This window comes from Oncorhynchus nerka, linkage group LG5 (genome assembly GCF_034236695.1).
Source record: "Oncorhynchus nerka isolate Pitt River linkage group LG5, Oner_Uvic_2.0, whole genome shotgun sequence".
Lineage (NCBI taxonomy): Eukaryota > Metazoa > Chordata > Actinopteri > Salmoniformes > Salmonidae > Oncorhynchus > Oncorhynchus nerka.
In genome coordinates, this window is record NC_088400.1 from 10,768,208 (window position 1) to 10,792,434 (window position 24,227).

Sequence of the window (24,227 nt, forward strand, 5' to 3'; positions counted from 1 at the left end):
CAGGATGGCTAGCCATTGGTGACAACTTTATTTTTTAGTGCAATTTAATAAAGTTTTGACAATTACATAATCTAAAATTAAAATCCCCCCCACCCAAAACAAACCAGTACCAACTGATTAAAATCATACTCGAAATCTCTGATACTGTATCTAACCATATAAATGCAAAAAACCCACCAATGATGCACTAATTCAACAAGGAACAGTTTGTGGAATTATTAAGGACAAACAAAAAACGGATTAATTGAACAAAAATATTTTCTGCAAAAAAAAGATCCAGTGTAGGTCAAATTGTTTTGTGACAAGAAGCAATGACTGCTTTCTGGCTAAATACTTTTCAAGTGTACAATGGATGTTTACACACAAATCAACTCATTGTACATGATGAGAACTGGAGCAAACCTGTTAACCTGGACAACAATTCTTTATTTAATCAAATTTAATTAAATCAGTGTCTTCAAAACTCTACCTGAGTATTTGCAGAAAGGAAATGGACAAACCAAAACCTCTCTAGGTTCACTTAGATATGCAAGCACAGATGAAAAAACAACCAATGTTCACTTGACCACCATCAAGCCAGTAGATTGCGATAAGGGAACATATTTGGCAGTGTATTCAGCAAGTTTGGGAAAAACGGTGTGAACTGCTTTCGTACTTCAGCAAATGTATAGCTAGTATGTCAAAGTCTTCCATGAAACTACCATATTAACATCAGACACTCTGGCACCAACCTTTAACCAAAGCTTTATGTCTCTTATCTCACTTTCCAACTTCAGAAATAAAACAGACAGCGCCCATATTCAGAAAGCATCAGAGTACAAGTGCTGATCTAGGATCGGTTTCTCCTTTTAAATCAAAATGAATAACAAGGGATAACAGATACTAGATCAGCAGATCTACTCAGAGGTGCTTTGCGAAAACGGATACCGGTTAACAAGAGAAAGTTCCCAAGTTTCAAGATCTTCAATTTAAAATTCTGCATATTCTAGATGTCTTTGTTTCTAAACACACAGACCACGACCAACAACTAAATATATCGGGGGTTGAAACGTACATTCATTTGATGCTAAATAAAAACGTAAAGATCAGTATGCACCGATGACCACAAATACATTTCATAAATCAAGTCACCATTTCTGTTGTAGGGCTCTAAACCAAAATAGGTGCTCTCTCTCTCAGCCAGTAACAAAAACCCCATTACAATGCATGTAGAGTGAGAACAACGTCTAATCAGTTTGAAAACACACCTGTTATGCTGAGAGAAGAGATGCAGCCTGGAATATGACTGACAGGCATTCTAGTCACAAACAGTGCTACAGAAATATCTTATGGGATGTCGGGGGGGGCGGTTTATGAGGTGAAAAAAATACATTAGCTGTTTTAACAATGTTTGATATTATCAGTCCAATGTTTGATATCGATAGTACAATATAATTTTTTCCCCAGCCAAATGTAAAACATAGAGCATACAGTAGAAGATCATAAATAAAAACCAATTGCAAACAGTGTTCTTACAGAAACAGGGAATATCAAAGTCACAAAAGGGTCTTAAAAATCCAAAAGCAGAGCCCCTCCAAAATAAAAAGTAACTGGGTTTTCACTGATAGAACGGTAACCTCACCCATCTGTACACATACTTCTGGGAGATATCACACATTCTCACTAATGTTTAAGTACTGCATTCAGATCAGGGTTGTGTTCAATACACATATCAATTCAGGAAGTTCTTTCAAATTGAATTGATTCATGAAAAATGCCTCAGAAAACAATGGGGGAATTTTCAATTCAAGAATGGTGTGTAAGTTAACTTCCTGAATTTACTGATTTGATCCCCAATCCGGACTCAGAAACGACAATATGAGAGTGCATGTTTACACTAATTTCTTGGCCTCAAAGAAACTTTTGAGGTGTCTCATCTGCCAGAAGCCAATGGCCACAAGGATCAATGTCTGAATGATGGACCACCACAGAACCCTCTGGTTGGTGCTCTCACTGGTCTGCCTGAAGCGCTCCTCGCGGTACTGAAAAAGACAGAGCAATTATAAATACAAATAGTAGCACACGAGCCAAGGCAATGAATTTCCTGAATCTACTCACTAGTAGATCTGACAGGATTGGATAAGTGGAAGCAATATGGTGATATTTCAACCTAGCCATTCAGAAGAATATAGTAAGGTGTTACTCACATGCTTATATATATCCAATCCCCTCCCTCAGATTTACAGGAGTGGCTAGAGTATGGGGGCTAGAGGTCTATTTGCAATTTAGCAAATGTCTTAAGTTTGCCTTGAACAGACATTTCATTATATTTGAAGGAGAAAACATCGCACCAAATGGCGGTCTGCTGATCATCTCGCTTTCATTCCGCTCGGTGTGTTTTAGGGACCATCCGCCAGTACGTGTCTGACATTATTTTAGCATTTTTCTACATCTAGACTTGATTAGCGAATTATAGCTGGCACTCTGTTCAGAGGTGCTAAATAGCCTTGGCTGGTAAACACTACCGGCGTGTCCAGGGCTTTACTCAGCAGGACAGATGATGTACTCACCCTCTGATAGTTCTGCTCCTTCTGGATCTGGTCCACCTGCTCCACCAGCTGTCTCACTCTCAGCTGCAGCTCTGTCAGCTTGTCTTTGGCTGCAATCTCTGCATAGTTATTGGTGTGCTCTCCCACTTGGATGTCCAGGTGAACTCTCTGAGGAAAAAAAGGGTGGTTCACAGCAATTGAGAGGAGAATCAATGTGGGTATTTACTTTTTTACCCTCTACTGTTACACCCCCTGCATCCTGCCATTAACTGTTCTTATTGACCCACAATTCATATGCATTTTGTGAGTGCAATAGCCTTCCCCCACATTTGTCACACTAATGTACTTACAAGCATTCCTCCAGCGAAGAGGGCAAACTTGGAGGAGTTGGAGTGAAGGCAGATCCGATGTTCTCCTGGGGTGTGAGAGGTGAAGGTGAATCTTCCCTCTGAGCCGTACTGACGAGACAGGATCACCTAGAGCCCAGACAGGAAACACACAGAAAGAACAACTTTTTCAGTATCATCACTATTCAATTCAATGCAGTTTGGGTCATGATTGTTCTCACAAGTCTCTCTCTCAGAGAATACCATATGAAGTGAATGACTAGTTGCAAAGTGTAGTATCCTACCTTCTCATCAGGGTCTTTCACCTCAACAAACATCCCCAGACCCTGTGTGGCAGGTAGGTACTCTTCTTTCTGCTTGTCGTACAATTGTGTACGATAGTTTCCTAAAAAAAGAGAAAATACAATTGTTTACACATGCCAGCCAATGATTGCTTCTACGGTCCAATCCTTACAAGTGCCTAGTTAGGAAGTAAACTGTTAGGGCCAGGGGTTGATTCTGGGCAAGACCTACAGTGTGTTAAACAGTATATGGATGGTAAGACAGTAAAATATGTAGTTCCATGGTTTATTTATTAAATTATCAAAAGCACGAGTAACCTATTTCCAATATTACAGTTCTAGCTAGGGGAGGACATCAACGACAGGTATCTGCTTGTTTTTGTTAGGTATTACTGTATCGTTGTAGCTAGAAACATACGATTTTCGCTCTACACGCGATAACTTCTACAAATATGTGTAATTACGCAACCAATGAACTTTATTTGAATAGCTAACGTTAGCTAGCTGGTTAGCCTGCTCGTGAATATGAGTAGCTAGCTAGCCAAGTCTACCAACTGAAAAGTAAGTTCACTGCCCCCTCTACAGTTTAATGTTGGCTGGCTAGATAACTAGATTGCTGACTAAATGTTAACTCGAATTCGGAAGCTAGTTTGACGAATTAGCAAACAAACTAGCTCGCTAGCTGTTAGCTGACTTCCCAAGGCTAAATAGCATAGCAATCCCAATGGCCACAAGACACTGACCGATGATCATCGTTTCATCCGGAATTTCCTCTATGAAGCATTTCTTCTCAGTCTCCCCGATGTGAAAGTACAGCGAGGAAACAAATGTGTAATAAACGTTCAAAAGCAAAACTGACAACACACAAGACCGCATTTTGACTGCCACAATCTTCCAGCCGGTTACAGAGGACGGATGTTGTGATTCGAGTCTGCGCAGACATCAATGCCACGTAAACTATCACTTACCATCGTCCAATCAACACTCGAGTTAGACTTGTGGTTGTTGTAGTGCTAATGTATGCACTGTGCAGGGGTTTGTTTCAACACAAAACTAACAAAAGGAATGCAAATAATTAACTGATCATGGTCTTCAATTTAGACATGAATAAGTTGAATCAGTAAGTAGAGCTTTGCTTGAAGAAGTCCAGGGCAAATGTGTGTACTGTCTGTCACATACCAAACGATATGGAAGCATTAGACTCCACATTAGAACGTGCAGTTCACTCATTTGGGGAGACCAGTTTTTTTATTGAGTCTTACAGGATAAACTCAACAATGGCCTTGTTCAGTTTGAATCATTCAAATCACATTAGAGATATTCCTACTCAAATAATCGGTGTATAAGCAGGTTTTCAAACATACAACTCCCATCAATTTAATAATGCAAGATGAGAAAGGTGGTGCAATCTCACAGTAGTGATTTGTAAAGCCTCCAGTAGGCTTCACCAAAAATGAGAACGTTGAAATCCTTCAAAACACCCACATGGTATAATAACGTCAAAACCTAAAATGTAACTTGTCTGTATAAATCGATCGTTGCATTATTAGTAGCCAAATTATTCCTCATATAGGCCATGTGACAGTGTGGATATGGTAGTTGGGGGAGTTGTTCTCCCAAAAATATTGTTTAAGTCAGCAAAGAAAACTTCACACATGGAGAGAAAATGGCAAAGGCCAGATAAGGAAGCCTTAGCATATCAGCATCAGAAGTGCAGCAATCACATTGAACCAACAGTCAAGAGCAGTCAGAGTTAAAAAAGTAAATAAAATCCCATTCACCCATCTAAACTAGCCCAATCAGAACCCAACAGTACAAAAAGCTAAATGAAGTGAAAATAAATCTTATACTGAACATTGTGAAAATAATCACTTTTGAAAGTTGTTATTTAACTAATCAGTGTTTTACAGATCGAGCCAAATAAACAATAATTCAACAGCAATTATCCCCTGCACTGTGAAAGCAAAAAATTAGAGAGGAAAGGGTAAATAAAAACAAAAACGCTTAACTGCCTCCATCAAAAAGTCAAAGGTCACTCAGACACATGGTAGCAACCATTAGTCATGGTTATTTCACCAAAATTGGAACGATACCATAAGTGACTCATCACAGCGCTTCAGCAGATATAAACATTTGTACAATCTTTAGAAAATTAACTTAGAATAGAGATTCAACAACATATTCTTTGCAACAGTCAATTTCACAAATACCTCTCAAATACAGAAATATGTTTTTCCTCTCAGTAAAATCTCCTGTTTCTTTCCTGGCGCTTCTGAAATACAACAGCCCCTACAACACCACAAACTACAATTCCCAGTAGAGCACATAGCAGAAGCAGGAAGACCTTCCAGCCAGTAAGAGGCGTGCTTCGGAAGTTACCAGTAGGATCATCAATGTTGTCTGTGAAAGAGAAAAATGAAAGAATGATCACGGTTAACTCTAACAAGCCTACTCACCCTACCATACATTATCTAAAGTAAGATGATAAATATCTGACTGTGGTCAAATAGAATACAAGCTTTATTGTCTATTAGATTAGAACGGAAATGGGTTTTCTTTATCAAATAAATCTACCTACCTTTGGGGGACTTCAGCAAGCTGACGCTTGGCTCAATCTTGGTCCAGTCCAGACTGTCCTCATCAGGTGTGTGTTCCACCATCAGCTGGTACATCTTCATAGAGATGATGTCGTGGTTATCTGTAACATGAGAAATGTGTTAGCATAAATCCCAATAGACTTCAGATGTACAACTGACAAAGCCAGACTATGAAACGACAAACAAGTCATTGGTTCAATCTGTGTGTACTCTTCTGCACAGTGAAAAAAAAATAATAATAACTGAATCAAGGTCAGTCATGATCTTTCTCAGGGTGCAGTTCTTACCTTTGTGTTCTAGAAACCTACATTTATTTAGATTTACATTTCGAAAGAATCAGTCTCTACAACCTGACCCAACCTACCAGAGAGATCTCCTGTAGCAGCAGAGGCCCCAAAGTAGTACCCCGTGGGGAGGCGGACACCCCCGATGTCAATGCACTCTTTCCATTCATTCTTATCATCAATGTCAATCATCACCTGTAGAGATCAGAATGGTGCCATTATTTGAATAGAACTGCAACATGTCGAACACATAACAGATAGTCCATAACATTGAAATTCACCAATTTCATAACACAAGAATCCAGTTTCCCAGACAAAGACTAAACATAGTCCTGGACCAAAGAGAATTCTCCAAGGAGCCATCTCCATTAAGCATGCCTTTCAATACAGGACTAGGTTCAGCCTCATCTATGTTTAGGAAACCGATCCAAGATGTCTGAACTAGAGTCATTTATATAATTTATTTTAAAAAAGGGATTCCTACCGTGAGTCTACCCTTGGAGTAACGGATGGCCAGATAGGTGTCATGGTCTTTGTTCCTGATCTCAGAAGAGCAGCCTCCCAGTTCAGAGGTACGTCCATCATTCCCATGGTCATAAGGCAGAGAACCATTATTCACAATGGCATAGATGTAAGGGAAGGAACGCTAGTGTGGGGAAACAAGGGATGTAAGGACAGAAAACGGGGATTTTTTTTTGTTATAGACATCGTCAATTAATTATTTGATCCAAATCCTGAATCAGTTACCACACACGTTCATTGTGTTACAAAAAAAAAGTCCTTCTCAGAAAGCAAAAAAAAATAAAAAATTCATGACAAAATAACAAAGGAACTCAAAAGAAAATACTTCACATTAAAATCCATCCATCACAATGACATGAAACGCAGGACAATAATTATAAATGTAGCTGCATCAACTCACGTCAGCTGCCTCATCGTTATGGTACGTGTCTATAAAAAGGGCGAGGCCGTGGAACTTAGCATTGCTGCCAAACACAGACCCTGCAAAGGGAAGAATCACGTCAAGTCAACCAGCCAAATCGCTGCACTTACATCCATCCCATGGAGATCATTGCGGAAGGTATCCACAAATAAAGCCAGGCCAACAAAATGATCTTGGTTTCCAAAGACTGGGCCTGAATGGAAGGCAAAGAGGCGAGATATGATGAGCACATGACTGAGGCATGAAGTGCTTACGGAAAATGCAACCCAGTGCTACCACATCACATTGTCTACTAATTTGATTGCCAAAGCTTTGTAATGGAATGAGGAAGTGGTTGATGACAAAGATGTTATTTTGGCAAGATGATACATTACCTGGATGAAGTCTCTCCTTCGTGTACCAGATGGCGATGCCGTCACCATGGAGATTCTTCTTCCCTGACCCGTGGATCTTGTACTGCACGTGCATCTCCCAGTCTTTCAGATAAACAGGCTGCACAGTGAAAGGGAAAATTACATTGGATCATCAATTCAACCATCAATTGGACCTATTCAGTTCAAAATTTAGATATTCTCCAATCAAGCTATAATGGATTTGGGAGTGGACTATTGTTTGTGTATCTGTCTGTAATGCCTAACAGAATACATTTCATAGAAGCTAGTTCCTTACTCACCACTGTGTTCCATATGGATCCCTGTCTACTTCTCTCATCAGGTGTCAGGCGCACATACGAGCTGGTGACTAGCGTGCTCCCCCAGAAGTCCCACTGACTGGACGGGCTGCTTCCAACACCTGTACAACATGTTGATGAAGAGTCAAGCAGCATTTCAGGGACACATGAGAGAAGAACGTGAATAATTCCGTTGTGCATCAATGACTCATTGCCACCCCTAGCCCAGCTCTCAAGAACTCAAGGGGGGCAATGTAACGCAATGGAATTGTAGTCATGAATAAGAATAACCCTTAGCCCAGCTGACTAAAAATAGTTGAGTCGGCTACCCCAAGCCTAGCCAAAGCTGTACTTTTAAAGGAGCCTGTCGTTGCTCCTCAAAGTCCAAGGACAGTATGTTACTTTCAGAGGTAGACCTGCTCTGGCAGCCAAATACTCCATCTAAATGTGAATCGATTCTCGATAGCAATACGGTTCTAGAAACATAAATGCCCTTTACTTTCATATCACATCAAAATAATGCAAAATATCCACACTGTTTTAACCTGTTTTAACCTGCTTAATCACAGTTTTTCGGCGAAAGCAAACGGTGCTATTATCTGAGGATAGCACCATAGTAAACAAACACTGACAAGCATATTTCAACCCTCCAGGCGCGACACAAAACGCAGAAATAAAGATATAATTCATGCCTTACCTATGACGAGCTTCTTTTGTTGGCACTCCAATGTCCCATAAACATCACAAATGGTCCTTTTGTTCGATTAATTCTGTCGATATATATATCCAAAATGTCAATTTATTTGGCGCGTTTGATCCAGAAAAACACAGGTTCCAACTTGCGCAACGTGACTACAAAATATCTCAAAAGTTAACTGTAAACTTTGCCAAAACATTTCAAACTACTTTTGTAATACAACTTTAGGTATTTTTTAAAATCGTAAATAATCGATCAAATTGAAGACGGGATGATCTGTGTTCAATACAGGAGGAAAACAAACTGTAGCTAGCTTTCAGGTCACGCGCCTCGAACAAAAGAGTCCTCTTCACTCTAACCTCGTTCTGAACAGTGTTACTTCTTCATTACACAAAGGAAAAACCTCAACCAATTTCTAAAGACTGTTGACATCCAGGAAGCGGTAGGAACTGCAAGAAGTCCCTTAAAAATCTGGATTTCCAATGAAACCCCATTTGAAAAGAGAGTGACCTAAAAAAAAAAATCGAAATGGTTTGTCCTCAGGGTTTCGCCTGCCAAATAAGTTCTGTTATACTCACAGACATGATTCAAACAGTTTTAGAAACTTCAGAGTGTTTCTAACCAATACTACTAATATGCATATATTAGCATCTGGGACAGAGTAGCAGGCAGTTTACTCTTGGCACCTTATTCATCCAAGCTACTCAATAATGCCGCCCTGTCACCAACAAGTTAAAGTGGCTAGTGATACATTTTTTACATCAATTTTTCCATTATTAAAGTGGCTGGAGTTGAGTCAGTATGTTGGCAGCAGCCACTCAATGTTAGTGGTGGCTGTTTAACAGTGTGATGGCCTTGAGATAGAAGCTGTTTTTCAGTCTCTCGGTCCCTGCTTTGATGCACCTGTACTGACCTCGCCTTCTGGATGATAGCGGGGTGAACAGGCAGTGGCTCGGGTGGTTGTTGTCCTTGATGATCTTTATGGCCTTCCTGTGACATCAGGTGGTGTAGGTGTCCTGGAGGGCAGGTAGTTTGCCCCTGGTGATGCATTGTGCAGACCTCACTACCCTCTGGAGAGCCTTACGGTTGTAGGCGGAGCAGTTGCCGTACCAGGCGGTGATAGGACGCTCTCGATTGTGCATCTGTAGAAGTTTGCGAGTGCTTTTGGTGACAAGCTGAATTGAGGCGCTGCTGCGCCTTATTCACCACGCTGTATGTGTGGGTGGACCAATTCAGTTTGTCCGTGATGTGTACGCCAAGGAACTTAGCTTACTACCCTCTCCACTACTGTCCCGTTGATGTGGATAGGGGGGGGGGGGGGGGTTCTACCTCTGCTGTTTCCTGAAGTCCACGATCATCTCAGTTTTGTTGACGTTGAGTGTGAGGTTATTTTCCCGACACCACACTCAGAGGGCCCCCACTTCCTCCCTGTAGGCCGTCTCGTCGTTGTTGGTAATCAAGCCTCCCACTGTAGTGTCGTCCGCAAACTTGATGATTGAGTTGGAGGCGTGCATGGCCACGCAGTCGTGGGTGAACAGGGAGAACAGGAGAGGGCTCAGAACGCACCCTTGTGGGGCCCCAGTGTTGAGGATCAGTGGGGTGGAGATGTTACCTACCCTCACCACCTAGGGGCGGCCCGTCAGGAAGTCCAGTACCCAGTTGCACAGGGCAGGGTCGAGACCCAGGGTCTTGAGCTTGATAACGAGTTTGGAGGGTACTATGGTGTTAAATACTGAGCTGTAGTCGATGAACAGCAATCTCACATAGGCATTCCTCTTGTCGTTTATCTCAGTTACCTTAGCTTTCTTGGGAACAGGAACAATGGTGGCCCTCTTGAAGCATGTGGGAACAGCAGACTGGGATAAGGATTGATTGAATATGGCCGTAAACACACCAGCCAGCTGGTCTGCGCATGCTCTGAGGACGCGGCTGGGGATGCCGCCTGGGCCTGCAGCCTTGCGAGGGTTAACACGTTTAAGTGTTTTACTCACGTCGGCTGCAGTGAAGGAGAGACCGCAGGTTTTGGTAGCGGGCCGAGTCAGTGGCACTGTATTGTCCTCAAAGCGAGCAAAGAAGTTGTTTAGTCTGTCTGGGAGCAAGACATCCTGGTCCGCGACGGGGCTGGTTTTCTTTTTGTAATCTGTGATTGACTGTAAGACCCTGCCACATGCCTCGTGTCTGAGCCGTTGAATAGAGACTCTACTTTGTCTCTAAGCCGACGCTTAGCTTGTTTGATTGCCTGGCGGAGGGAATAGCTACACTGTTTGTATTCGGTCATGTTTCCGGTCACCTTGCCCTGGTTAAAAGCAGTGGTTCGCGCTTTCAGGTTCGCGCAACTGCTGCCATCAATCCAGGGTTTCTGGTTTGGGAATGTTTTAATAGTTGCTGTGGGTACGACATCGCCGATGCACTTGCTAATAAACTCGCTCACCGAATCAGCATATTCGTCAATGTTGTTGTTTGACGCAATGCGGAACATATCCCAATCCATGTGATCGAAGCAATCTTGAAGCGTGGAATCAGATAGGTCTGTTCAACGCTGGTCCAACCAGAGCGCGGGAGCTTCCTGTTTTAGTCTCTTTCTATAGGCAGGGAGCAACAAAATGGAGTCATGGTCAGCTTTTCCGAAAGGAGGGCGGGGGAGGGCCTTAAATGCGTCACGGAAGTTAGAATAACAATGATCCAGAGTTTTACCAGCCCTGGTTGCACAATCGATATGCTGATAGAATTTAGGGAGTCTTGTTTTCAGATTAGCCTTGTTAAAATTCCCGGCTACAATGAATGCAGCCTCAGGATATGTGGTTTCCAGTTTACATAGTCAATTAAAGTCAAATAAAGCTCGTTCAGGGCCGTCGATGTGTCTGCTTGGGGGGGGGAATATATGCGGCTGTGATTATAATTGAAGAGAATTCTCTTGGTAGATAATGCGGTCGACATTTGATTGTGAGGAATTCTAAGTCAGGTGAACAGAAGGACTTGAGTTCCTGTATGTTGTTATGATCACACCACGTCTCGTTAATCATAAGGCATATCCCCCCGCCCCTTTTCTTACCAGAAAGATGCTCGTTTCTGTTGGCCCGATGCGTGAAGAAACCAGCTGACTGCACCGACTCCGAAAGCGTGTCTCGAGTGAGCCAAGTTTCCGTGAAGCAAAGAACGTTACAGTCTCTTATGTCTCTCTGGAATGCTACCCATGCTCAGATTTCATCAACCTTGTTGTCAAGAGACTGGACATTGGCGAGTAGTATATGCTAGGGAGCGGTGCGCGATGTGCCCGTCTCCGGAGCCTGACCAGAAGACCGCTTCGTCTGCCCCTTTTACGGCGTCGTTGTTTTGGTTCGCCGGCTGGGATCCGATCCATTGTCCCGGTTGGTGGGCAAAACAGAGAATTTGCTTCGGGAAAGTCATATTCCTGGTCGTAATTATGGGGAGTTGACGTTGCTCTTATATCCAGTAGTTCCTCCCGACTGTATGTAATAAAACCTAAGATTACCTGGGGTACCAACGTAAGAAATAACATGTAAAAAAACGAAATACTGCATAGTTTCCTAGGAACGTGAAGCGAGGCGGCCATCTCTGTCGGCGCCGGAAGTAGGCGAACTTCAGTTTCTTGGCAATTTCTCACATGGAATAGCCTTAATTTCTCAGAACAAGAATAGCCTGACAAGTTTCAGAAGAAAGGTCTTTGTTTCTGGCCATTTTGAGCCTGTGATCGAACCCCACAAATGATGATGCTCCAGATACTCAACTAGTCTAAAGGCCAGTTTTAATGCTTCTTTCATTCAGAACAACAGTTTTCAGCTGCGCTAACTTAATTGCAAAGGGGTTTTCTAATGATCAATTAGCCTTTTAAAATTATAAACTTGGATTAGCTAACACAACGTTCCATTGGAACACAGGAGTGATGGTTGCTGATAATGGGCCTCTGTACGCCTATGTAGATATTCCATTAAAAATTAGCTGTTTCCAGCTACAATAGTCATTTATAACATCAACAATGTCTACACTGTATTTCTGATTAATTTGATGTTATCTTAAAATGGACAAAAAAAATGATTTTCCTTATTAAAAAACAAGGACATTTCTAAGTGACCACAAACCTTTGAACGGTAGTGTACATAGTACTTTTATACACTGTATTACATGATAGCAAATACAGTTTGACATACACATGTAGTGATATGTCAATATAAGCACCACCCCATAGGATCTTTAGTAACCACAGAGTTGGAACACCTGTTTTTAAAGTGTGTCAAACTGTATTCCTATCATGTAATACTGTGTATAAAATGTATGTCAAGTGTATGAATAACGCATGTCACTAAATATCTAAAAAAACAAAACAAAAATGAAACAAAGTTGCCTTTGTCCTCTGAAGAGGGGGGGGGGGCAAAAAAATACATACAAATAAAGAGTATGTAAGTGGGGTTAGGGCGGTGAGTTTCCCCTGCGGTGAGTTTCCCCTGTATTTGGGGACATTTTCCCATTCTTCTCTGCAGATCCTCTCAAGCACTGTCAGTTTGGATGGAGAGCGTCGCTGCACAGCTATTTTCAGGTCACTCCAGAAATGTTTGATCGGATTCAAGTCCGGGCTCTGGCTGGGCCACTCGAGGACATTGAGACTTGTCTCAAAGCCACTACGGCATTGTCTTGGCTGTGCACTTAGGATCGTTGTTCTGTTGGAAGGTGAACCGTCACCCCAGTCTGAGGTCCTGAGCATGTTTTCATCAAGGATCGCTCTGTACTTTGCTCAGTTCATCTTTCACCTTGATCCTGAAGGGTCTCCCAGTCCCTGCCGCTGAAAAACATCCCCACGGCATAATGCTGCCACCACCATGCTTCACCATAGGGATGGTGCCAGGTTTCCTCCAGACGTGATACTTGGCATTCAGTCCAAAGACTTCCATCTTGGTTTCATCAGACCAGAGAATCTTTTTCCTTGTGGTCTGAAAGTCCTTTAATACATTTTGGCAAACTCCAAACGGGATGTCTTGTGCATTTTTACCGTAGAGTCTGGCCACTCCACCATAAAGGCCTGATTTGGTAGACTGCTGTCCTTCTGGAAGGTTCTCCTATCTCCACAGAGGAACTCTGGGGCTTTGTCAGAGAGAGTGACCATTGGGTTCTAAGACACCACCGTGACTAAGGCCCTTCTGCCCCGATTGGTCAGTTTAGCTGGGCAGCCAGCTCTAGGAAGAGTCCTGATGGCTCCAAACGTCTTCCATTTAAGAATGATGGAGGCCACGGTGTTCTTGGGGTCCTTCAATACGGCAGACATTTTTCTGGCACTTTTTTCTGGCACTTAGACGTTTTCACTTCAAAATAACAGCACTTACAGTTGACCGGGGAAGCTCTAGCAAGGCAGAGATTTGACGAACTGACTTTTTGGAAAGGTGGCATCCTGTGACGGTGCCACGTTGAAAGTCACTGAGCTCTTCAGTAAGGCCATTCTACTGCCAATGTTTGTCTATGGAGATCGCATGGCTGTGTGCTCGATTTTATACACCGTGGCTGAAATAGCCAAATCCACTATTTTTGTAGACTCAGCAACAAAAGAAACGTCCGCTCACTGTCAACTGCGTTTATTTTCAGCAAACTTCACGTGTAAATATTTGTATGAACACAAGATTCAACAACAGACAAACTGAACAAGTTCCACAGACATATGACTAACAGAGATGGAATAATGTGTCCCTGAACAAAGGGGGGGATCAAAATCAAAAGTAACAGTCAGTATCAAGCTCAGTTCGATGATGCTGTGACACACCGCCCCAGACCATGACAGACCCTCCACCTCCATATCAATCCCGCTCCAGAGTATAAGGCCTCGGTGTAATGCTCATTCCTTCAACGATAAATGCGAAACCGACCATCACCCCTGATGAGACAAAACCGTGACTCGTCAGTGAAGGGCACTTTTTGCCAGTCCTGTTTGTTCCAGAGAAAGTGGGTTTGTGCCCATAGGCGACGTTGTTGCCGGTGATGTCTGGTGTGGACCTGCCTTACAACAGGCCTAAAAGCCCTTAGTCCAGCCTCTCTCAGCCTATTGCGGACCGTCTGAGCGCTGATGGAGGGATTGTGCGTTCCTGGTGTAACTCAGGCAGTTGTTGTTGCAATCCTGTACCTGTCCCACAGATGTGATGTTCAGATGTACCGATCCTGTGCAGGTGTTGTCTGCCACTGCGAGGACGATCCTGTCTCCCTGTAGCGCTGTTTTAGGCGTCTCACAGTACGGACATTGCAATGTATTGCCCTGGCCACATCTGCAGTCCTTTATGACCCCTTGCAGCATGCCTAAGGCACGTTCATGTAGATGAGCAGGGACCTTGATATCTTTCTTGTGGTGTTTTTAGAAAGGCCTCTTTAGTGTCCTAAGTTTTCACATCTGTGACCTTAATTGCCTACCGTCTGTAAACTGTTAGTGTCTTAACGACCGTTCCGCAGTTGCATGTTCATTAATTGTTTATGGTTCATTGAACAAGCATGGGAAACAGTGTTTAAACCGTTTACATTGAAGATCTGTGAAGTTATTTGGATTTTTATTAATTATCTTTGAAAGACAGGGTGTTGAAAAAGGGACGTTTCTTTTTTTGCTGAGTTTATATATAGTGTTCTTCTATTGGTCCACGTTTAATCCAGGAGGGAGGCAGGGGTGCTCCAATACAGTAGGCTAGATGGAGTAATGCACCGTAATGTTGGTAACCCCCGAAAACCCCCACAGACACCGGAGGGGATGGCTGCAGTTTTACAGGCTCCTAACCAATTGTGCTATGTTGTGTTTTTTCGTATCATTTGTAACTTATGTTTCTACTACCGTCTCTTATGGCCAAATAGCACTTCTGGATATTACTCACCTCGAACTGGACTAAGATTATTTTCTTTAATGAGTCTGACGCGAAGGATATACAGCTGCTCCCGGACCAAATCCATGTCATTCGCATGAAGAGAAGATGGAGATACAGGGGCAGCAGATCAAGGTGCCTTGTCAGAATTTGTTGGCGAGTGGGTAACCTGCCTCTACCATTCGTCCTATTGACCAAAGTGCAATCACTGGAGAATAAACAGGATGAGCTCCGTTTGAGACTATCCTACCAATGGGACATTAATAAAAACTGTAACATCTTATGTTTCACCGAGTCAATTGGCTGGGTTTTCCATCAGCAAGACAGAACAGCTGATTCCAGTAAAACAAATGTCTATTTTGTCAAAAACTGCTGGTGTTGCTCGCCTTAGGTAGAGTACTTCATAAGCTGTAGACCACACTGTCTACATTTTTCGTAGCCGTCTACTTACCACCACAAACCGATGCTGGGACTAAGACCGCACTCAACGAGGTGTATAAGGCCATAAGCAAACAAGAAAATGCTCATCCAGAAGCGCCGCTCCTAGTGGCCGGGGACTTTAACTAGTTGCTCCTACCCTCTACTTTTTTGAACATTTTGTTAAAAATCGCGCAACATTTCAGCGCCCTGCTACTCATGCCAGGAATATAGTACGTTCATATGGTTAGAATGTGTGGATAGGAAACCCTCGGACGTTTTTAAAACTGGTTAAATCACGACTGTGGCTATTACATAACGTGCGTTACATCGGAAAGCGCAGGAAAACCTGATCACAGAAAATGGAAATAAATATCCTTGCGCCACTTCCAGCAATTGTTAACAGTGAGCCGAATTAGATAAGACCGAGCATTCAACTCCCACAGCATCCCCATGTTGTCTAGAGTCTTGTGAATTGAATCATCTTTGATTCTTGGTTGAACCGAAACAGGGGCACCACTTACCTCCGGTCTCCGCCCAGATCATTCCGGAAGAGCTCTCTCGTGAAATTTTTTCCAAGACGACAGCTAATGATTTTTACATCGCCTATGGATGATTTTTATCGCTTATTAACGTTTACTAATACCTAAAGTAGCATTACAAACGTATTTCGAATTGTTTTGTGAAAGTTTATCGTCTACTTTTTGAATTTTAAAAAATGACGTTACGTTGTGAAATCGCTGTTTTTTTCGTTTATCACACAGTCTACATATAACGATATCTTGGCTTTATATGGCCCGATTTAATCGAAATAAAGACCCAATAGTGTTTATGGGACACCTAGGAGTGCCAACAAAGAAGATGGTGAAAGGTAATGACTGTTTTCTATTTTATTGTGCGGTTTGTGTAACGCCGAAATGCTAATTATTTTGTTTACGTCCCCTGCTGTGCTTTTGTGTTGTAGTGTATTGGTGCATGCTATCAGATAATAGCTTCTCATGCTGTCGCCGAAAAGCATTTTAAAAATCTGACTTGTTGCCTGGATTCACAACGAGTGTAGCTTTAATTTGATACCCTGCATGTGTATTTTAATGAACTTTTGAGTTTTAACTAATACTATTAGCATTTAGCGTAGCGCATTTGCATTTCCAGAGCTCTAGTTGGGACGCAAGCGTCCCAAGTAGAGGCAAGAGGTTAAAGCAGGCAAACTTGAATCAATTTGACCCAATTCCTCTCCCTCAATGTGAGCAAGACAAAAGGAGCTGATCATTGACTACAAGAAAAGACGAGCCAAACAGGCTCATTGACGGGGCTGAAGTGGAGCGGCTTGAGAGTTTTTTTTATTTTTAGTTCCTTGGTGTCCACATCACCAATGATCGATCATGGTCCAAACTAGAGGTCGACCGATTAATCGGAATGGCCGATTAATTAGGGCCGATTTCAAGTTTTCATAACAATCGGAAATCGGTATTTTTGGGCGCCGATTTAAAACATTATTATTATTTTATTTTTTTACCACACCTTTTATTTTGTCTTTATTTAAATTAGGCAAGTCCGTTAAGAACACATTCTTATTTTCAATGACGGCCTAGGAGCGGTGGGTTAACTGCCTTGTTCAGGGGCTGAAAGACAGATTTTCACCTTGTCAGCTCGGGGGATCCAATCTTGCAACCTTACAGTTAACTAGTCCAACGCAATAACGACCTGCCTCTCTCTCGTTGCACTCCACAAGGAGACTGTCTGTTACGCAAATGCAGTAAGCCAAGGTAAGTTGCTAGCTAGCATTAAACTTATCTTATATAAAAAAAAAATCATAATCACTAGTTAACTACACATGGTTGATGATATTACTAGATATTATCTAGTGTGTCCTGCGTTGCATATAATCTGACTGAGCATACAAGCATACAAGTATCTTAAGTATCTGACTGAGCGGTGGTAGGCAGAAGCAGGCGTGTAAACATTCATTCAAACAGCACTTTCGTGTGTTTTGCCAGCAGCTCTTCGTTGTGCGTCAAGCATTGCGCTGTTTATGACTTCAAACCTATCAACTCCCGAGATGAGGCTGGTGTGACCGAAGTGAAATGACTGGCTAGTTAGCGCGCGCTAATAGCGTTTCAAACTTCACCCGCTCTGAGCCTTGGGGTGGTTGTTTCCCTTGCTCTGCATGGGTAACGCCGCTTCGATGTGGTGGCTGTTGTCAATGTGTTTCTGGTTCGAGCCCAGGGAGGAGCGAGGAGAGGGACAGAAGCTATACTGTTACACTGGCAATACTAAAGTGCCTATAAGAACATCCAATAGTCAAAGGTTAATGAAATACAAATGGTATAGAGGGAAATAGTCCTATAATAACTACAACCTAAAACTTCTTACCTGGGAATATTGAAGACTCATGTTAAAAGGAACCACCAGCTTTCATTGTTTCTCATGTTCTGAGCAAGGAACTGAAACGTTAGCTTTCTTACATAGCACATATTGCACTTTTACGTTCTTCTCCAACACTTTGTTTTTGCATTATTTAAACCAAATTTAATATTTCATTATCTACTTGAGGCTAAATTGATTTTATTGATGTTATTGTTGTAATTGTCATTATTACAAATACATTTATTTATTTTAAAATTGGCCGATTAATTACTATCGGCTTTTATGGTCCTCCAATAATCGGTATCGGCGTTGAAAAATCATAATCGGTCGACCTCTAGTCCAAACACACCAAGACAGTAGTGAAGAGGCCACAACACATATTTCCCCTCAGGAGACTGAGAAGATTTGGCATGGGTCCACAGATCCTCAAAAAGTTCTCCAGCTGCACCACCGAAAGCATCCTGACCGGTTGCATCACCGCCTGGTATAGAAACTGCTCGGCATCTGACCGTAAGGTCAAGTCATACATAGATAGGACCCAGATTGCAGTTCCTATGGCTTCCACTAGATGTCAACAGTCTTTAGAAAGGGTTTCAGGCTTGTTTTTTGAAAAATTAGCAAGTAGTTGGAAGAACTACAATGTGTCTCATTAGAAAAGTAGTCTTGTTGGCTCGTGAATGAGGTGCGCGCTCTTCGTTATTTATCTTCCCTATTGAACATACTATTCTCCGTCTGAAATATGATCGTTTATTTAGAGTACCTGAGGATTAATTAGAAACATCGTTTGACTTGTTTGGACATACTTTACCGGTAACTTTTTGGATTTGTTTGTATGCATGTTGCATATAAAGGACTTTATCAAACAAAACGACCATTCATTGTGTAGCTGGGACCCTTGGGATTACAAACAGAGGAAGATCTTCAAAGGTAAGTGATTTATTTAATCGCTATTTGTGATTTTGTGACGCCTGTGCTGGTTGCGCTGTCCTCAGATAATCGCATGGTATGCTTTCGCCGTAAAGCCTTTTTGAAATCTGACAACGCGGTTGAATTAACAAGAAGTTAAGCTTTTAAATGTATGACACTTGTATTTTCATGAATGTTTAAATTAATATTACGATTTTCTTGTATTTTGCACTCTGCAATTTCACCGGATGTTGTCATAGCTGTCCCGCTAGCAGTTCATGCGCCAAAAGAGGTTAACAGCATCTACCCCCAAGCCATAAGACTGCTGAACAATTAATGAAATGGCTACATAGACTATTACAGCTACTCACCGTTTATTACCCATGCAGTCACTTCACCCCTACCTACATTTACATTGACATTTAAGTCATTTAGCAGACGCTCTTATCCAGAGCGACTACATGTACATATTACCTCAGTTACCTCAACAAATCTGTTACCCGCACATTGACTCGGTACCGGTACCCACTGCACCTTTTTTTACTTTTGTTTATACAGTAAGTATTTTCTCTTATTAAAACTGCATTGTTGGTTAAGGGCTTGTAAGTAAGCATTTCACAGTAAGGTCTACACCGGTCATATTTGACGCATTTGATTTGCAACAGAAGAAGAGGCAGGGGCAACCATGGTAGCTAACTATAACTAGTAAACACCGGTAGTGTCCTTCGCCCCCAGCCTGTCGGGAACTGTTAATGACGGTGTGCGAAAGACACTGTGCTAGCTTAGCCAGCTAGTCCTGAGGAGGAGTCCGGTACACAGCAGGCGGGGGCGACACCACAGATAGAACAATGAGACAGATATTTTACCGGATGTATAAAATGTGAAGCATCCCGTTCACGTTTCCTCTCACTACCAAATATGGTGGTGAGAGGAAGCCCAGTGGCCAGCAGTGGGACAAGATAGAGAGAGATGGATTTTGGAAGAGATTCTGCTAATTTTCTCATTTATTAAACATCTCTCTCAATACAGTTTCTGCTTCCAAAACTAAAATCTTTTATGAACAGAGTGGACAGATTTTTGTAGACTTTTCCCTTTGCCATGGTTTAAAAAAATGATTGTTAGAATGAGTGCAAGAGCGAATTTAGTTACTGCGCACTTCCCCTAGCGGAAATATGCAAATACATGCTAAAAACATGCCATTAGGCTCTCGCAAGCTCTTCACTGTGATTTATTTGCTCAAATTGAAAACAACAACAGGCTGTTGTCTAACTTGGGTTACTTATAAAAAAATATACTTAGCAACACTGTGTGTTAGCTAGCTAACTAGCACACTGTGCTACTAGTACAGTGTCACCCCCGCCTCCAACCTGCTGTGTACCAGAGTCGCTAGCGGGCACAGTTCTCGGGTACACAACAGGCGGGGGAAACACAGTGTGCTAGCATGCTAGTTATAGTGTTCATGAAAGAACCAATGGGATGCTCGAGGGGTGCGTTCCTGCACATACAGGTACGCCCCGAATTGCAGGCTGCAGTTGCACACTATTTTACTGAGTTACAGTTCATATAAGAAAATCAGTCAATTGAAATAAATTCATTAGGCCCTAATCAAGGGATTTCAGATGATAGGAATACAGATGTGTCTGTTGGTCACAAATACCTTTAAAAAAAAAATAAGTAGGGGCGTGGATCAGAAAACCAGTCAGTGTCTGGTGTGACCACCATTTGCCTCATGCAACGTGACAATTGCACTCCCTTGAGACGTCTGTGGCATTGTGTTTTGTGACAAAACTGCCAATTAGAGGGGCCCTTTCCTGTCCCCAGCACAAAGGTGCATCGGTGTAATGACAATGCTGTTAAACCAGTTTATTGATATGTCACACCTGTCAAGTGGATGGATTATCTTGGCCAAGGAAAAATACAAATTAACTGGGATGTAAACAAATGTGTGCAATATATATATATTTTTAGAAATAAGCTTTTTGTGCGTGTGGATAATTTCTGGGTTATTTTATTTAAGTTCGTGAAACCAACACTTTACATGATGCGTTTATATTTTTGTTCAGTGTAGTATGACTGGCCTTTAGCAGCTAACGTTTCTAACAAGATAACAGCTAGCTAGCTAGCTAACTTAGCTGTCGATTTCACATGCCGTTAGCATACTTACCCTGGTACGGTTTCATGAGCGAATGCTCCCGCTTTAAGTGCTCTGCATTGCCGTCTGTTATATCGCATTGCACTAGAGTAAAGTGAAGTAATAGGAAAAGCAGTGGCCTGCTGATAAATGTACAAAAACCTCTCATTTTGCTCACTCGGCCTATGAAAGACACCATGGATCCTGGATAATCATGTTCCTGATCCGGGTAGGAAACAGCAACCCCCACTAGAAGCGTTCCTATGTTACTTCTCAAGAACTTTGACCGTGTCCTATTTTTTTTGTTGTTGCTTTTGTTGAAATTACCTTCTATATGGGAATTATATTTTCATTGTTACCTTTCAAAGTTCAAAAAAATATTTTTTTGTTTGATTATCGCTTTCAACGTTGTATGGAACATTGTTATAGTTGCTAAAAACGTACTATTGCCAATCATAGACGAGCACATAGTTAAAGCCAACGAAAACGAACAATCAGGGGCTCGTCTATAGTTGAAACGTTCGAAGTATGCAAATGTTCACAACTTTGCAAATGGCGCCACTGAGGTTTCTCTCTTTCTCCACTAGATGGTGACATTACATCAGTTTATGATTCTTTGAAGTCTTTGAAGACTTCCTGCTGTGACGGCCCACCACAAGGTCTCGCCCAAGGTTGGGTAGTAACTGACTACATGTAATCAATTACAGTTACAAAAAAAATACGTATTGGATTACTTTTAAATTCAGAAAGGATGTTTGCAAAAAATACATCCTAACACCTTTCTGTTTTCTCAGTGACATTCAGTTCAATATTGATAAAACACGCAAGTTTAAGTTTGAGCCACCTGAACAAATCTGATCACAAGTCAAATAAAGCACTCTGATGACACACCAAATCCGTTTTATGGATCCCTTTTGTCACTTCTAATGCCTCTTCAGTGGAAAGTAATCCAAAAGTAACTGAACAAACCCAGCCATCACCATGTCTTGAGACTACTTAAGACATTTTAGGACATGTCTTGAGACCACTTAAGACATTTTAAGACATGTCTTGAGACTATTTAAGACATTTTAAGACATGTCTTGAGACTATTTAAGACATTTTAAGACATGTCTTGAGACTACTTAAGACATTTTAAGACATGTCTTGAGACAACTTAAGACATTTTAAGACATGTCTTGAGACTATTTAAGACATTTTAAGACATGTCTTGAGACCACTTAAGACATTTTAAGACATGTCTTGAGACTATTTAAGACATTTTAAGACATGTCTTGAGACTACTTAAGACATTTTAAGACATGTCTTGAGACTATTTAAGACATTTTAAGACATGTCTTGAGACTACTTTAGACATTTTAAGACATGTCTTGAGACTACTTTAGACATTTTAAGACATTTTAAGACATGTCTTGAGACTACTTTAGACATTTTAAGACATGTCTTGAGACTATTTTAAGACATGTCTTTAAAAGTCAAGACATCTTTAAGATGTATCTGTAGACGGTCTCAAGATGTCTTGAATATAGAAGACATCTTGAGAAATCTTAGAAATAATAAGGCGTTTCAAGGCTCTATAAATAGTATTTAAATGGTTCTTACTTTGTCTTATAATGATTTGGCAATCACTTACTCATTTCTAGGACAAACTTGAGAAAACAACCGTTTAAAACAGTTGAACATATTTACTAACAGAAAACCTAATCAACACTTGCAGCAAACCTCTGATGTTCAAGGACATAAGAACAGTGAAATATAAATAGCACATTTAACTATGAGATTATTTCTCAATAGATGTGATATGTAAATGTAAGATTATAGAATAGATAGACATTCACAGAGTGTACAGATTATAGAATAGATAGACATTGTGTGAATTTAAGTATGCTCCCTGTAATTCTCTCTGTCTCTCTCTCTCTCTTTCTTCTCTCGGAGGACCTGAGCCCTAGGACCATGCCTCAGGACTACCAGGCCTGATGACTCCTTGCTGTCCCCAGTCCACCTGGTCATGCTGCTGCTCCAGTTTCAACTCTTCTGCCTGCGGCTATGGAACCCTGACCTGTTCACCGGACGTGCTACCTTTCCCAGACCTGCTGTTTTCAACTCGCTCTCTACCGCACCTGCTGTCTCTAACTCTGAATGATCGGCTATGAAAAGACAACTGACATTTACTCCTGAGGTGCTGACTTGTTGCACCCTCTACAACCACTGTGATTATTATTATCTGATCCTGCTGGTCATCTATGAACGTTTGAACATCTTGGCCATGTTCTGTTATAGTCTCCACCTGGCACAGCCAGAAGAGGACTGGCCACCCCTCAGAGCCTGGTTCCTCTCTAGGTTTCTTCCAAGGTTCCGGCCTTTCTAGGGAGTTTTTCCTAGCCACCGTGCTTCTACACCTGCATTGCTTGCTGTTTGGGGTTTTAAAATGGGTTTCTGTACAGCACTGTGTGACATCAGCTGATGTAAAAAGGGCTTTTAAAAAAAATTGGATTGATTGATTGATTGATGGATTGATTGATTGATTGACAGAATGTACAGATTATAGAATAGATTATGGCAGTGCTTAAACAAGATGTCAACAACATATTTCTTAATATTGACAAAATATTATTCTGGACTAACATACATTATCCATTCAAATGCTTTGCTTGCTCACAACAAGTTGAAAATCTGATTGTAAATCCTCCAGGTTTGACAGACTATTGATTTGAGACTTGCATCTACAGGTGACTAAAGAATGTTCTGTGAATTTGATACGTTGAACATCCCTAAATTCCAAACATTATGAACAGGAAGATGAGTGCAAACCAGAGTTGATCCTCACAAATATTTTAATTATGTTTTGTTTGCCTTTTCTCATTATGCTTTGAATTCAAATGTAAAAGAGTGGCCTGGACACTGAACGCGACGACACGAGGCTGTCCAACCAGAGAGATATTCTCCCTTCTCAGGCTTCAGGTCTCTCTCTCTCCTTCTCTCTCAATCATTGTATATTTATTATGTTTCTTGAATATTTTGTATTATTGTTATTTAAAAATATATATACATAAAATATATACATACAATGGTTGTTAGGCGCTGTCTAAATAACACGTCTTGAGACATGTCCCATAGTATTGAATTGAATATCTTCTTAGAAATGTGTTTTACTACATCTTCAAAAACGACAATGTCTCAAGACGTCTGGGTATGAAAGTAATGACATTACGTTACT

At 41.5% G+C, this 24,227-nt stretch overlaps 2 protein-coding genes across 3 annotated transcripts; both read right to left on the bottom strand.

The window, feature by feature from the left end:
• Nucleotides 1-13: 13 nt before the first annotated feature.
• LOC115129186 (transmembrane emp24 domain-containing protein 9) lies at nt 14-4,087 on the bottom strand. The gene is made up of 5 exons (XM_029659278.2): nt 3,900-4,087; nt 3,160-3,260; nt 2,879-3,004; nt 2,550-2,696; nt 14-2,021 (listed from the first exon to the last, which is right to left on the bottom strand). The coding sequence occupies exons 1-5, from the start codon at nt 4,030-4,032 to the stop codon at nt 1,872-1,874; spliced, it is 657 nt and encodes a 218-aa protein (XP_029515138.1). The 5' UTR covers nt 4,033-4,087; the 3' UTR covers nt 14-1,871.
• A 285-nt stretch (nt 4,088-4,372) lies between these two features.
• On the bottom strand, nt 4,373-21,248 carry LOC115129187 (vesicular integral-membrane protein VIP36-like). 2 transcript variants are annotated; one of them, XM_029659280.2, is made up of 8 exons: nt 21,044-21,248; nt 7,654-7,772; nt 7,355-7,472; nt 6,960-7,039; nt 6,522-6,683; nt 6,118-6,232; nt 5,735-5,854; nt 4,373-5,556 (listed from the first exon to the last, which is right to left on the bottom strand). In XM_029659280.2, the coding sequence occupies exons 1-8, from the start codon at nt 21,207-21,209 to the stop codon at nt 5,396-5,398; spliced, it is 1,041 nt and encodes a 346-aa protein (XP_029515140.1). In that variant the 5' UTR covers nt 21,210-21,248; the 3' UTR covers nt 4,373-5,395. The 2 variants fall into 2 exon arrangements, with proteins under 2 accessions (XP_029515140.1, XP_029515139.1); XM_029659279.2 differs by lacking the exon at nt 6,960-7,039 and adding an exon at nt 7,091-7,173 and having other exon boundaries at nt 21,044-21,246.
• Between the last annotated feature and the right edge of the window lie 2,979 nt (nt 21,249-24,227).

What these genes read in the sequence shown, in the direction of transcription:
- LOC115129186 (XM_029659278.2), bottom strand. Translation starts at nt 4,032, where the DNA reads ATGCGGTCTTGTGTGTTGTCAGTTTTGCTTTTGAACGTTTATTACACA. An exon ending in TGAAAGACCCTGATGAGAAG is followed by an intron (nt 3,005 to 3,159) that starts GTAGGATACTAC and finishes TCTGGGCTCTAG; the next exon opens with GTGATCCTGTCTCGTCAGTA. An exon ending in TCTTCGCTGGAGGAATGCTT is followed by an intron (nt 2,697 to 2,878) that starts GTAAGTACATTA and finishes TTTTTTCCTCAG; the next exon opens with AGAGTTCACCTGGACATCCA.
- LOC115129187 (XM_029659279.2), bottom strand. Translation starts at nt 21,209, where the DNA reads ATGGTGTCTTTCATAGGCCGAGTGAGCAAAATGAGAGGTTTTTGTACA. An exon ending in GAAGGAGAGACTTCATCCAG is followed by an intron (nt 7,174 to 7,354) that starts GTAATGTATCAT and finishes CCTTCCATTCAG; the next exon opens with GCCCAGTCTTTGGAAACCAA. An exon ending in TGCTACAGGAGATCTCTCTG is followed by an intron (nt 5,855 to 6,117) that starts GTAGGTTGGGTC and finishes CTCATGTTACAG; the next exon opens with ATAACCACGACATCATCTCT.